We start from the raw sequence: 12,522 nt of genomic DNA on the forward strand, positions 1-12,522 counted from the left end.
AGCATAATTTGGTGAGGGGGTCAGGTGGCTTTGTCACCACTGGGTAGTAATAAAATTCTTGACCGTCCACTAGGCCCCCCTCTGACACCATTCCCTGGGGACACTGGGGAACCTTGTTATAGCTTCTCGAGGTTCACACTCAGCTTTTCTGGTGGGGGTGGTGGAGGTAGGGCCACGGTTTTTCTATGGTGTTTGGCTGGAGTCACATAGTTACTCTCTAAAAGTTTTCTGCCTTGCTAAGCTGTCCTTTTTCTTTTCCTTAGGTTAGAGAGAACAAGATTGGGGAAGCTTACTTTGTCATATCCATTGCTGTTTCTGGGTTGCTTGCCTCTTCAGCTTCAAGTCTGGGATGGATGAGGCAAAAAAAAAAAAAAAAAAAAAAAAAAAAAAAAAATCCAGGGCACTTATCACTATGTTGTTCCTTCGGTCCTGAGGTCCCTACCTGGTCTTCCTTCCTCTTGTTCACTTTCAGAGTTTGTTAGTGCATGCTTTATGTATAATGTTCAGAGCTTTTTAGTTGTACTTAGCAGAAGGAATAAGGAAAAGTATATCTGCTCCATTTTCCCAGAAGCGGAAGTCTTAATAATTTTTAAGAATATAAAGAAATCCTGAGTCCAAAAGGTTTGAGACTGCTGGCCAAATTCAGAGGTCTTAGGTTTTAAATGTTATAGACATATAAAACAAAATAAAAATCTTTGAAGGTGGTCTCAGTAAGACTGCTTTTCACTCATTGTACCACATAAAGACAGTAGAAAACAAATGATCCTCTTATAACTTATCACCATCTTTTCACAATAGAGGTGTTTCACCACCAGAAATAAAAGACTAAAGGATCAGAAGTTTCAGTCCTTCAGATGCACAAATTTAATACTGAAAAAAAAATTTACGTGCCTCGTCTTTTTATTTGTCTCAATTCTCTCTGGTCCAGAGGAGACTCAGCTTTCCATAGACATGTACGAAGAGGCAAGCATGTGGAGACTCCTGTTGTAGTTGGCCTTTCTGGCAATGGGAATTTTAAACCAACACTGCCTGGCTCAAAGTAAGGAGAGTATACAATTTTGTTAAATGAAATACTCTCCAGATTCATTTTTTGAGGCTTACAGAGAAGAGTATCTTTTCACACTTGATCTGTAAAATCAAGTTGCTTATTCTGTGCAGGACACTGTATCACATACATGCAGATTCTGGAATGACTGTTCAATATGGTGTTGCATTAAGATCCATGAAGAGGATTACAATTTATTGCTATTTTTGCATAATATTTTACTATGTCTTTCTCATGTTTTCCCCATTTTTTTTTACCAGAGGCTATTGTGATGGGTGTATTTTTAGCAAATAAATAAATAAAATTCAGATAAATATTAGCCAATTCAGACAGAATTAGTTCTTGCAGCTGCTTTCCTGTAGACACACTGACAGCATTACTCAGTCTCTGCAGGTTTCATGAGCCAAAAACTTCACAGAGATGAGGACAGAGCTCTTTGTTCCACATTGGTTCTCCAGTGGTCAGTAGAACATTTCTCCAGGATATAGCACCCAACCACTGGGTGTAAAAAAAAAATAGCCTTTCTGAAATCGAGGGGGTTCTTTGTGTAAGAAGGAATCATTTAAATCTTCGTGGTCTTGGTTTACTTCAATGGAACTCTCTCTAGACTGAATCATTTCCCAAAGGACCATCAAGCCAAGTGCCAATTTAATCTCAAATCCTCAAAGGAAAAGCTTACAGTTGTCAGTGGCGCGTCCTTCTCAGGATGGAAATAAAACAGCTCTAGCTTTCTGCTGGGCCAGGAAGCATTGATTGCGGGAGAGAGCAAATGCTCTCACAGTCTAATCAATCTCACAGAGCAGATGGATACAGCAATTAGTGCAAAAACAATTTTGCCAAGAATATTAACACTTCTAGAGTTTACCAAGAAGGGGTGAAGTTTCTACTCAATAATTTTCTAAATTTATAGAATATTTACTGGTGAGCAACAGGGTGTAGGATCTCTGATCTCATGCTCTCATGTAGGCCAATGTAATTAATAGAAACATAAAAATTATGTTCTTCATACATATCAAGTGAAATGTAGAACTCAGAATGAAAGAGTTTTCTGGTTAATATATGCTCCAACTCTTCTGAAAATCACTGAAAAGATTATTTTGTTTTTATACAAGTTATCCAGAAAATCACTTTAATTCTTTACCTTTGCAAACTGAGGCAGAGCTTAATAATCTAGGGAAGAGGTTGACAAACATTTTGTGTAAAGAATGGGAGAGTAAATATTTTAGGCTTGATGGGTCATATGATCTCTTTCACAACCACTCTAACTTTGCTGTTGTAGCACAAAAGCAGCCACAGAGATAGGTAAATGAATGGGTACGGCTGTGTTCCAATGAAACTTTATAAAATAGGTGGCAGGCCAGACTGGGCCCGTGAACCACAGCTTGCTGGTCTTTGATCTAGGGCATTATCATTTTATTTCCTCTGACATTATATACGTGATGCTGAACAGCATGGGTTTGAACTGTGCAGGTGCACTTACACATGAATTTTTTTTCAATAAACATTGGCTTTCTTTTTCAGTTTTGCAACAATTTGTAAAAACTTGAAGAAGAACCACATAGCCTAGAAATAATGAAAACATTAAGAAAAAGTATGTCAGGAATGCATAAAATATATGTAGCTACTAGTCTATTTTTATCATTTCCCACCATAAAATATATATAAATCTATTTTAAAAAGTTAAAATTATCAGAACCTAGGAACACAAACACAGACTGTACATTTGCCATTCACAGTCTAGAGAAATGTAAACAAATGTAAAGGTGCAGTGGTAAACCGTAACTGCATTCAATTAATGGCAGTCCATACTGTACTCCTGTAGCCATTGTGGTGAGTTTACATGTTTCAAGTGTCTGCTTAAAACACCACATGACACTAATTAATCACCTTCAGGTAAGCATTTCCTCTCCCCAGTACATTGCATCTCAGTAAAAATTGATCTCTCTCAGTTCCCGTGTATTTTTCATGATGTTTAGTGGAATACTGTAAATCTTGATTAACATGAGACACATGCAAAGTGCCGCTAATGATGCAAGAAGTGCTTCCAAGAAGTAAAGTGGTGACATTACAAGGAAAAGTTAAATTGCTTGATATGTGTCATAGATTGAGGTCTGCAGCCATGGTGGCACAGCATTTCAGACAGAAGATTCATCTTGTGAATAGGTTGTAAACTTATGACATCAATAAATACAGTACATCACTATAAATGTATTTTCTCTTCCTTATGATTTTCTTAATAACGTTTTTTCTCTAGTTTACTTTATTATAAGAATCCATTATATAACACATACAACATGGAAAATACATGTTAATAGACTGTTTATGTTATTGATAAGGCTTCAAGTCAAAGGTAGGCTATTAGTAGATAAGTCAAAAGTTATAAGTGGATTCTTGGCTGGGTGTTGGTGCTCCTAAGTCTGTCATTCTTCAAAGGTCATCTGTATGTATAAATATATTTTTTCCAAAATTAGGGCATTTTATAAAAAGCACCAAACTTATAAATAGGTAATGTCTTTAGACTAAATAAAAAGTAAGTTTCTATGTGGTTCCTGGCATTTGCTTTTTACTCATAATTTGAACATATGCAGAAGGTATGCTTCCCCTTTGTGTAACTAATTGCACTCATCAGCCAAAGTCTTCTCATCATCTCTCCAACATATACCCTCATCTTTCTCTTCCTGTATCCCTCTCCCTTCTCCTAGCTCTCCTATTCTTCTTTTAGTTTTATTCTTTTGCACAATTTTCCTCCTACTCCCCTTACCATATTTCAACTTAATTTTGGTTAAATAGAATTTTTTTTTTGAGATGGAGTCTCGCTCTATCACCAGGCTGGAGTGCAGGGGTGCGAAGTTGGTTCACTGCAACCTCTGCCTCCCGAGTTCAAGTGATTCTTCTGCCTCAGCCTCCTGAGTTGCTGGGACTACAGGTGCATGCCACAACGCCCTGCTAATTTTTTATATTGTTAGTAGAGATAGGGTTTCACCGTGTTAGCCAGGATGGTCTCAATATCCTGACCTCGTGATCCACCCGCCTCAGACTCCCAAAGTGCTGGGATTACAGGAGTGAGCCACCGCACCTGACCAGTTAAGTAGGATTTGATGGATAGCCTGACAATCTAATCAAAAGCTGATTCCTTGTGGAAAGCTGTGCTCCTTGTGGCAAGTCAGGCTAGAGCAGTGAAGGTAGGGTGAAAAGCACAACTGCATTTTGAGAGGTGAAGAGCATATCCACTGGGGCCAGTTACTAATCTTTCTGTGCCTGTTTTATCATCGATAAATACAGTGATCATAAGGTAGCTACCTCCATGACTTTCTTAACAGAATAAGTGAATTTGTATTGTAAAGGGCTTAGCTAGCACTTCAGGAACAAAGCACAGATATCTGTTCTTACTATCTATCTCTACTCCACATTTTACTGGACATTGTAGAAAGTGAAAGAAAGGATTTTGGTTGGAAAAAATAAAGTTGTCTTTATTTGTAGATGATACGATTGTCTACGTAGAAAATCTGACGGTGAATCTAAAAGCTATTAAAACTATTGATTAAGTTTAGACTAGGTTGTAAGATAAAAGCTCAATATACAAAAAAAAAAAAAATCAATTATGTCTCCCTATACTAAAAACAATTAGAAATAAAAATGTTTAAACAATCACTTGCAATCTAATAGAAAAATTAGATAATTTAGTATTAATAATATGAAATAAATCTGACAAAGGTGTGCTAGGAAACTATAAAACATTGTTGAGAGAAAATAAAGATTCAAATACATAGAGAGATGTATTGTGTTTATGGATCTAAAGATTCAATATTGTTAACATGCCAATTATCTCCGAAATGATCTATGAAGCTAAAGCAATCTTAATCAAAATACTGTATTTTTTTTTTAGAAATTGACAAGCTGGATATAAAATTCATAATGAAAATACCCAGAATCACTGAAACAAGTTAGAAAAAGAAGAATAGATATAAAAGACTTAGAGTACTTGAATTTAATATTCATTGTAAAGCAAATCAATGATTTTATGGGGATGGTGACTGATGCTAATGGCAAGGATGGGAGGGAGGGATTATTACAAAAGGGCACAAGGAGACTACTGGAATGATGGGTATGTTCATTCTGTTTCCCAGTTGTGTGTATGTATGTATTTGTATATATACACAAATATTTCACGTATATATTTTCATATTTATGTCAAAATATCAAACCGTATATTGTAAGTAAAGTTTATTTTATGTTAATCATATAGCAATAATTTTGATAGGGCCCCTCTAATAAATTATGTAAGATCTCATGATACTCATTTCTTTGTATCAAGCTGTCCTTTCAATTTGTGTTATTTTCTATTCAAATTTGCATTAATTTTGCTGCATTTTTTCTTTTCTATCCATTTCATTGTAGTATATATGAAAGCCCTAGCAAATTCTTTTTGTAATAAGATGTACAACAATGTTATAGTTCAACAGGAGCAGGAGATGTGATATTTTAAAGGCCAACAAATGGCTCTTTGCATATGTCAATTTAGAATGCCGCACTAAGAGGACTGTTCTTGGGGTGTAGTTCTCATTCCCATACAATCTGTTCAATGGTTTTCCTAATTTGTCTAATTTCATTCATTCATTCACTGAGCATATTTCTGTGGCAGGATTTGAGTGATATAAGTACATGATATTGAATTTACTTGATCTATATGGTTGATTATAACTGTAGTTTAAGCATTACATGAAAAATTTTAGACACTAGATAGCAAGTCCTACTAATGTTAGATGCAGAGTTTCATGTCTATAACATTATTTTCTTCTTAGATGCTCAGTAGAGTAATTTATTTTCAGAATCATCCTGACACATTCTGACATTTAAGTGGTTTGATTTTATATGATGTATTATCCTTTAAAAAAAAAAAACAGGACAAATGCCAAATGCCTGTATCAACTTCAATATTTATAGCACAGAATTATTAATTAAATTTAGTTCTTCATTTGAAAAACAAGTTTGCTGGACTGTACCGGTTGGAGTGTGGATTAATTTAATGTAGTTTGAAATATAGGAATTACTAAATCCAGTTAACTTTTTATTATGCTATTTCTATTTCTTAAGGCATACACCCCCTGTTTAGAGATTTTTCTCTCCAGGCTAAGAAGATTTCAGTTCTTTTTAATTTAGTCTTCTTGGGCATGTTGCAAATATTCTACCTAGCTATGCTTTTCAGTTCTATTGTGGTAGAGCCAATTCTTCATTTTCTCTGCTCCTCACCTGTTTTGTCTATTTATTTGTGTGTAAGATGTCAAAGGAAAATGAAAAGTAACACCTCAAAATACCACCTTGACAAGGAAAATGCCAACAAATTCTTTTCTGCACCTGAAGCTTTTAATTCTTTAATCCACCATGGAATGTTGCTTAATTACATATTTTATTATGCATAACTGAAAATTATGTACTTTAGTTTCAACAATGATATGAAAGCATGTATTGTTTATAAATAAAGAGAGACTGGTTTGTCTCTATTTTTTTATATTACAAATATTTGTGGAATTCTCACATGTTCTCCTTCTAAAACTTGGCTTTTTGAAAATGCTCCGAGAGCTCTGAGAAAAACTTCGTTTTAATGTTTTCTCTAGAAATCAGAAAATTCATTTCTTAAAAAAAAGATGATGTCATAACATTATGGGTAAAAACCATTGAACAGTTTAAATATTTTTGTAGAAATTTTATCTTAATGAGTTTTATGCAAGTATTTATTGATGGAAAAATGAAAATTGTTGAATTAGGTGATAAATCCATAGGAGTTCTTTGTCTCTACTTTTCTGTGTGTGTTTGAAATTTTCCACAGTAGAGTTTGTTTTTTAAAAAAACATTTGGGTGTGTATAGGTCTTTGGCGGTTACCATTTCATGATGAAATATTCCATACACTTGATTTCAATTACTCAGTGATCAAAGTCTTCATATTAGCAAAATATGCATTACAATATATTTCTGAAAATTTTGAATTGCCATTAGGGTTTTTTTGTTGTGCATTTTCTGCATTTGAAAAAGCTTTTTTTAGGGAGAAGAGAAATGTGAAGATAGACGTGAGTTTGGGACAAATGTGGCCACTTAACAGCTGAACAAATCGGTTAACCTATTTGAGTTTCCCTTCCCTTGTCTTTGAAGTGAGAATGCTGTGCCTGCCTTAAATACCTCATAGTGGAATGGAGAGGTTTAAACAAGATATTTTTGTGGCAGTGCCTAATAAAATGAAGCATTCTACAAATGCTTTTTTCTAAATTTAAAACGTGTGAGGATACTAGGAAGGGGGACTCAGGAGGAGGAAGCCTTTGTGCTAGATCCAGCAAAACAAATGTTTGCGAATTCCCTTTGGAAATAAAGGTGGACTAGATGAAGCCTGTCCCCACGTTAAGATGCCATTCAACAGGTTTGTGCTCTGGACAGATTCTCATTTTGCATCACATTGCCGCAGGCTAACAAATTAACATAAATATTTGAATATTCTTTAACATTCCCATCTAACAGGTATTGTTGGTTCTCCTGTGAAAGGAAAATCAGAGTAGCACATGGGACATCATTTTATCAGATGGAGGTGGTAGTGGAAGGGCATGCATTGAAGTGTCACCGTAATGAAAATTTTGTATTTGAGTACCGCAAAAAGCAAATATTTCTGATTCAACTCACAGTAAATAATTTCAACATTTACCTTGTTGCAAAATGTTGTTCAAATTGTTGCAAAATAATGTTCAACATTTACCTTGTTGCAACATTTACCTTGTCACTTTGAAGTTTCTTTGCAAGTGTTTACTTTGCATAACATACTGCTCTAGTGCATTCACTCATCAACTACTATCATAGAGAGCAGGGTCCAGGTCAAGTGCTTTGATCACAGTCATTGTATTAGCAGATGAAAACAATTGTTGGGAAAAGGTAACCACACAGCCTTGGTACAAGACAAGAAGCTGTAATTGAATTTTGGTAGTGTGCTTTTGATAGAATTAAATTTGGAGATATATGCTCCCTATAAGTAGAGTAACAAGAAAGTCTTAAAAATGTTGCTCATCTTTTAAACAATAATTTCAAACTATTTTTATTTAACATTTGGTATTGTTAAACAGGTATAGTATTCAGGACATACACCTTCTACCACAATTTCTTTAATTAGGGTACTTTATATTTTATCAAAAATGTGCATATTAATAGATTGTAGTTTAGCCTTTGTCAAAAGACATGCAAGTATTTAGTATTTACATTAAAAGAATTGCCTCAGAAGAAACATTGAATTCATAATAAGCCCTCTTAAAAAGTAAAAAATATGCATAAGGAAGATTAGTATTGATATTTTCTGATATTTTTAGATGTGATTAAAGTTTGGACCACCATTGGTTCCCACGCTATCATGCAAATTTCCAACTTGCTTTAACACAACAGTTCATCAGCTGTATTATAGGGAATACACATTTTAATTGCTCTTTTTGAAAATATCACCAGACAGTTCAGAATGTCTCATTTATTGAGAATATTGTGACAATCAAAGACCTTAATATCAGCCAGATGCTAACAATTGGGAATAGGGCAGAATTTAATCATGGAATGTATGGGATTCTCATTTTTACTCAATCTTGAACCATTTGAGAATGTTTTCTATTCAAGCTAGTATTTTTAGATAAACACAGATATAGATATCGCTACTTTGAAAAAAACACTTATTTTAAACTCAGAATTTCTTAGCACTAAATGCTAACCAATACACATTTTATACATAATATGTACAGACTTTGTTACCAAGCGCCACACAACTAGGGCATACATATTAGTTACCTTGGTTTTCAAAGGTTATGTGTCAACTCTGCATGTTGTGTGGCAAGGAGATACTATCAACATTTTTTTTTTGCATAATGTGCAAGTATTATATGGCCACAGAGTGTAATACAAATTAGTGGCAAAGTGCTGAGTGAAGGGAATCCATGACAGATTCAGATGCACAAGGTTGAATATTACCCGTAAACTACCTGACTCTGCTAAGGTCTTAACAGCACAAACCGCTATGTCATGCCCAGCTTTTAAAAGTCTCTGAAATACGTGGACACAATGAAGCTTGTTACAGGAATTTTACCATGCCACAGGAAACAGGAGGAGGACTGGCATGAGCGATAAATGACATTGGTGAGCAATATGGAAGATCATCTGGGCAAGTCTTTTCTAAAATGTGCCATCTTCCCTGAAATCAATTTTGCTCACTCCATCCGGGCCATCATTGTTTATTAACATGTGCATGTGTGTGTGTGTGGGTGCGCACTGGAGGGGGGGCACTTAAAATATCAAATTATCAAAACCATGGTGACTTTAAAAAAGTTAAAAAATCAATGTGAGAATTCTGTTAGCATTGCTATGTCGATTACCAACAGACATTCATTTCACTGAAAACACTATTTCAAATAATTTAGGTTATTAGCAATGGAAAGTTATTTGCAACCCAATTTCTCCTTCCAAAAAGATTACTGAATTTCATACCTATTTGACACCTTGTGTTAGGGTTGGACTGGTTAAAAATCCAGCCTTGTTCCTTAAACTTAGGGGATCTATAAGGAAGAGAAAGACAATTTAACTAATGGTATTCTAGTTTCTATTTCTTAAATACATTAAATCTAGTTTTCTTAATTCAAATTCCTTTGGCTCAAGTTATTACTTTTCTGAACTCTAGTGAGCAAAAATGTTTGAGAGTTGTTTTCTTCATAAAAAGAAGTGGCAACTTTTCAGTACAATTTTAAGTTTGCAACCAACCAGCTGCCGTCAGAGTAGCTTAGCTGTGCTTCAAAAGCAAATGGAACTTTAAAGCTTCTTTGAGAGTTTTCAATGATTCCATTTTAGTTTCTAAAGTACAACATTAAAGCAGCCCCGTTGCCTACCAATAAGCTCATCAGGGCCTGAGAAAATGGTAGGCAGAAAGAGAAGGGCAATTGCAGAATGGTATCTCAAGCAACCCAGATACCCTTACTAGCATCCAGGAAACCTTAAAGTGAAGAGGCAAATAAAAATCACGCAAAACTGTAATGCTGGCCTCAGTCCTTTCTGTGACCATTAGCACACCTCATTTTATATTCTGGCATTTTACTAAGTTGAATGTTGCAAGAACTTAGAAGATTGTATTTAAATTCCAGGTGTGTTATTCCTATTTTCTTCATGTAGCTCTTATAGTTATGACATACACAATCAAATGAGCTTAGTTATTAACTTATTCCAAAAACTTGTTAAAAAAAAGAAAAAAAGCTTACTAAGCAGTTTTTATACAGAAGGTCCATTTTCCCCCTACTTATTTTGAGACTATTAATGAACTTTAAAAATATTTGTACATTAGCTTAAGGAAAAGTGTTGCTATAATTGAAGTATTGTGAAATAAGCACAGACGAATCCACTCTAAGAACATAACTGCTAGAGACTGGATTTATGTTTTTGTTGGAGAGTCTTTTGACCATCCTATCTCTATTTATTAAGCAAAATGTTAACCAAAACAGGTTATCTTCATTGTGAAATTTCATACCTATTTAAAAATGAGCATGTGTTTGTGATGTAAATTTACAGTGTTTCAAGTAACTTTTCAATTGCTCTTTTCAAAATCAGTTAAATAGCAAGAAAGTATTAACATGCACCTAAATGAGAGGGCCATCCTTTGACTTTTCTTTAAAGTTACTTCACATAAGCAGACAAACCCTACCATGTCATACCATACAAACAATTTTAATTGTGTAGTTACAGTCAATAACCACTCCTAGGCAGAACATCTCTGCATAAAGAAAATTGTGATACACTTATAAAAACAGCCAGCTGTAACAAAATCGCTGGTGTTTTCATAGCCATAAACTCATAAAAAAGAAATACACCTTTATACAGAAATTTTATACAGATGTAGCTTTAAAATTGATTGTAAACCAAAGGAAGACACATTGCAAACATCAATTATTTTCACATTAATTGCATAATTTTCTAAGGTGATCTATTAGTTTTATTTACCTAAGCTTATTTGCATGATAGTAAAAATTGCATACAACAATAAGAGTGAAGCTTATAGTATGAATTGCTTGGATAACATAGAGCACTTTTTATAGGCAACTGTGTAAAGCACATTTTCTCTATTTAAAACTTTTAAGACACTTTGTTTTACTGCCCATCAAAATACATTTATAAATAGAAAAGAATCAGTATGGTAACAAGAGAAGCAATATTACATTTAACGGAAACTTCCAAAAAATTAATTACAACATGATGCTGCAGGATCTACAAATAAATAATGAGGACTAAATTGTGTTTCACATTTTCTTTTCCTTTTTTTTTTAAAAAAATCATGTAACAATGAGAATGAAAAAAAATTACAGTGAACTTTTATTTCCAAAATAAAAACAAATTTGAATTACGGCAGTGCCATATAATACAAGGCATTTGTTGGCATATGTCATCTTTAAACTGCATTCCACAGTCTATAGTTCTTTTGTAACATACAATAGAGTAACAAACTCTTTTTTTTTCTTTTTTTTTTTTTTAAATAAGGGGCAAGTTTCCAAAGATCAGTGTGGAGTGCTACAGAAATAATTATAGGAGAGAAAATCATAATCACAGAAGTTATAATGCTTGTTTGAGGCTCCAGAATAACTGAAAAAAAAAAAAAATCACTGGTTTCATGCTTACGGGGTACACACTTTGGTGCATCCCGTGAACACAAATTTTAATACCAAACAATCCTTGATGCTTCACCTGGGGCTGCCAAGCAGTTTGTAAAACAGAGTAAAACATTTAGTGCAGTCTGTATTATCCTTTTCCAACTTTTCTGTTTGTGCAAGTTTTTGAAGATTCATTGGCCAAACAATGAACAACAAAGGTTTTCTGAGAGAATACAAGGTGAACTTTTCATTTTGTTAGTAGATACCAGTGGAATTGTTGAATGAAACGAATACTTTTATCTCAGTCTTTCAAATCAGCATTAATGTCTGTGTTTCCTTCCACTGACAGCTCTTCTTCTAGTTTCACTGAAAAAAGGGTGTTAGTATTTTTATCTTGGACACTTTCTTCCAAATCCTTCAGCAGCTCCTCTTCTTTATATTCTGCCACATCAACCTCTAAACCGGAATTGTCCTTCAGTTTGCCATGGTGCTTGAGATAGTACCGCTGGTTCTGAAAGAACTTGATGATGGTGTACTTGGGAAGGTCAAGCTGAGCGGACAGAGTCTGGATGGCCTCTTCATCAGGGTACAGGCCTACGTCTTGTATGAAACTCTGGAGGATTCCCAGGGCTTCCACTGAAATTTTTGTTCGTGGCCGGGTCTTCTGCCGGTTCTCCTCATCTGACTCTGCTGGAGAGGCCACCGTGGGTTGTCGTGGGGGGAGCCGAGGGCCTGCCTGTGGCTGCTGCTGTGGCTGTGGAGGCTGCGGCGCCTGCTGCTGCTGTTGCTGCTGCTGCTGTTGCTGCTGCTGTTGCTGCAGAGAAACAAGGAGACAATCA

General features: G+C 34.9%; 1 protein-coding gene across 11 annotated transcripts in view; it reads right to left on the reverse strand.

Annotated features, from left to right (window-relative positions):
* Window positions 1-8,102: 8,102 nt before the first annotated feature.
* SATB1 (SATB homeobox 1) overlaps window positions 8,103-12,522 on the reverse strand; it is a 100,344-nt gene continuing 95,924 nt past the window's right edge. For 5 of the 11 annotated variants that reach the window (XM_032259376.1, XM_032259383.1, XM_032259373.1 and 2 more), the window contains one exon: window positions 8,103-12,503. In XM_032259376.1, coding sequence (XP_032115267.1) covers window positions 11,985-12,503 — 519 coding nt within the window. In that variant the 3' untranslated portion in view covers window positions 8,103-11,984. The remainder of the gene's footprint in view (window positions 12,504-12,522) is intronic. The other 6 variants (XM_032259407.1, XM_032259441.1, XM_032259398.1 and 3 more) reach the window with 4 other exon arrangements.

Source organism: Sapajus apella, unplaced genomic scaffold, assembly GCF_009761245.1.
Source record: "Sapajus apella isolate SASKATOON/1434 unplaced genomic scaffold, GSC_monkey_1.0 scaffold4, whole genome shotgun sequence".
NCBI lineage: Eukaryota > Metazoa > Chordata > Mammalia > Primates > Cebidae > Sapajus > Sapajus apella.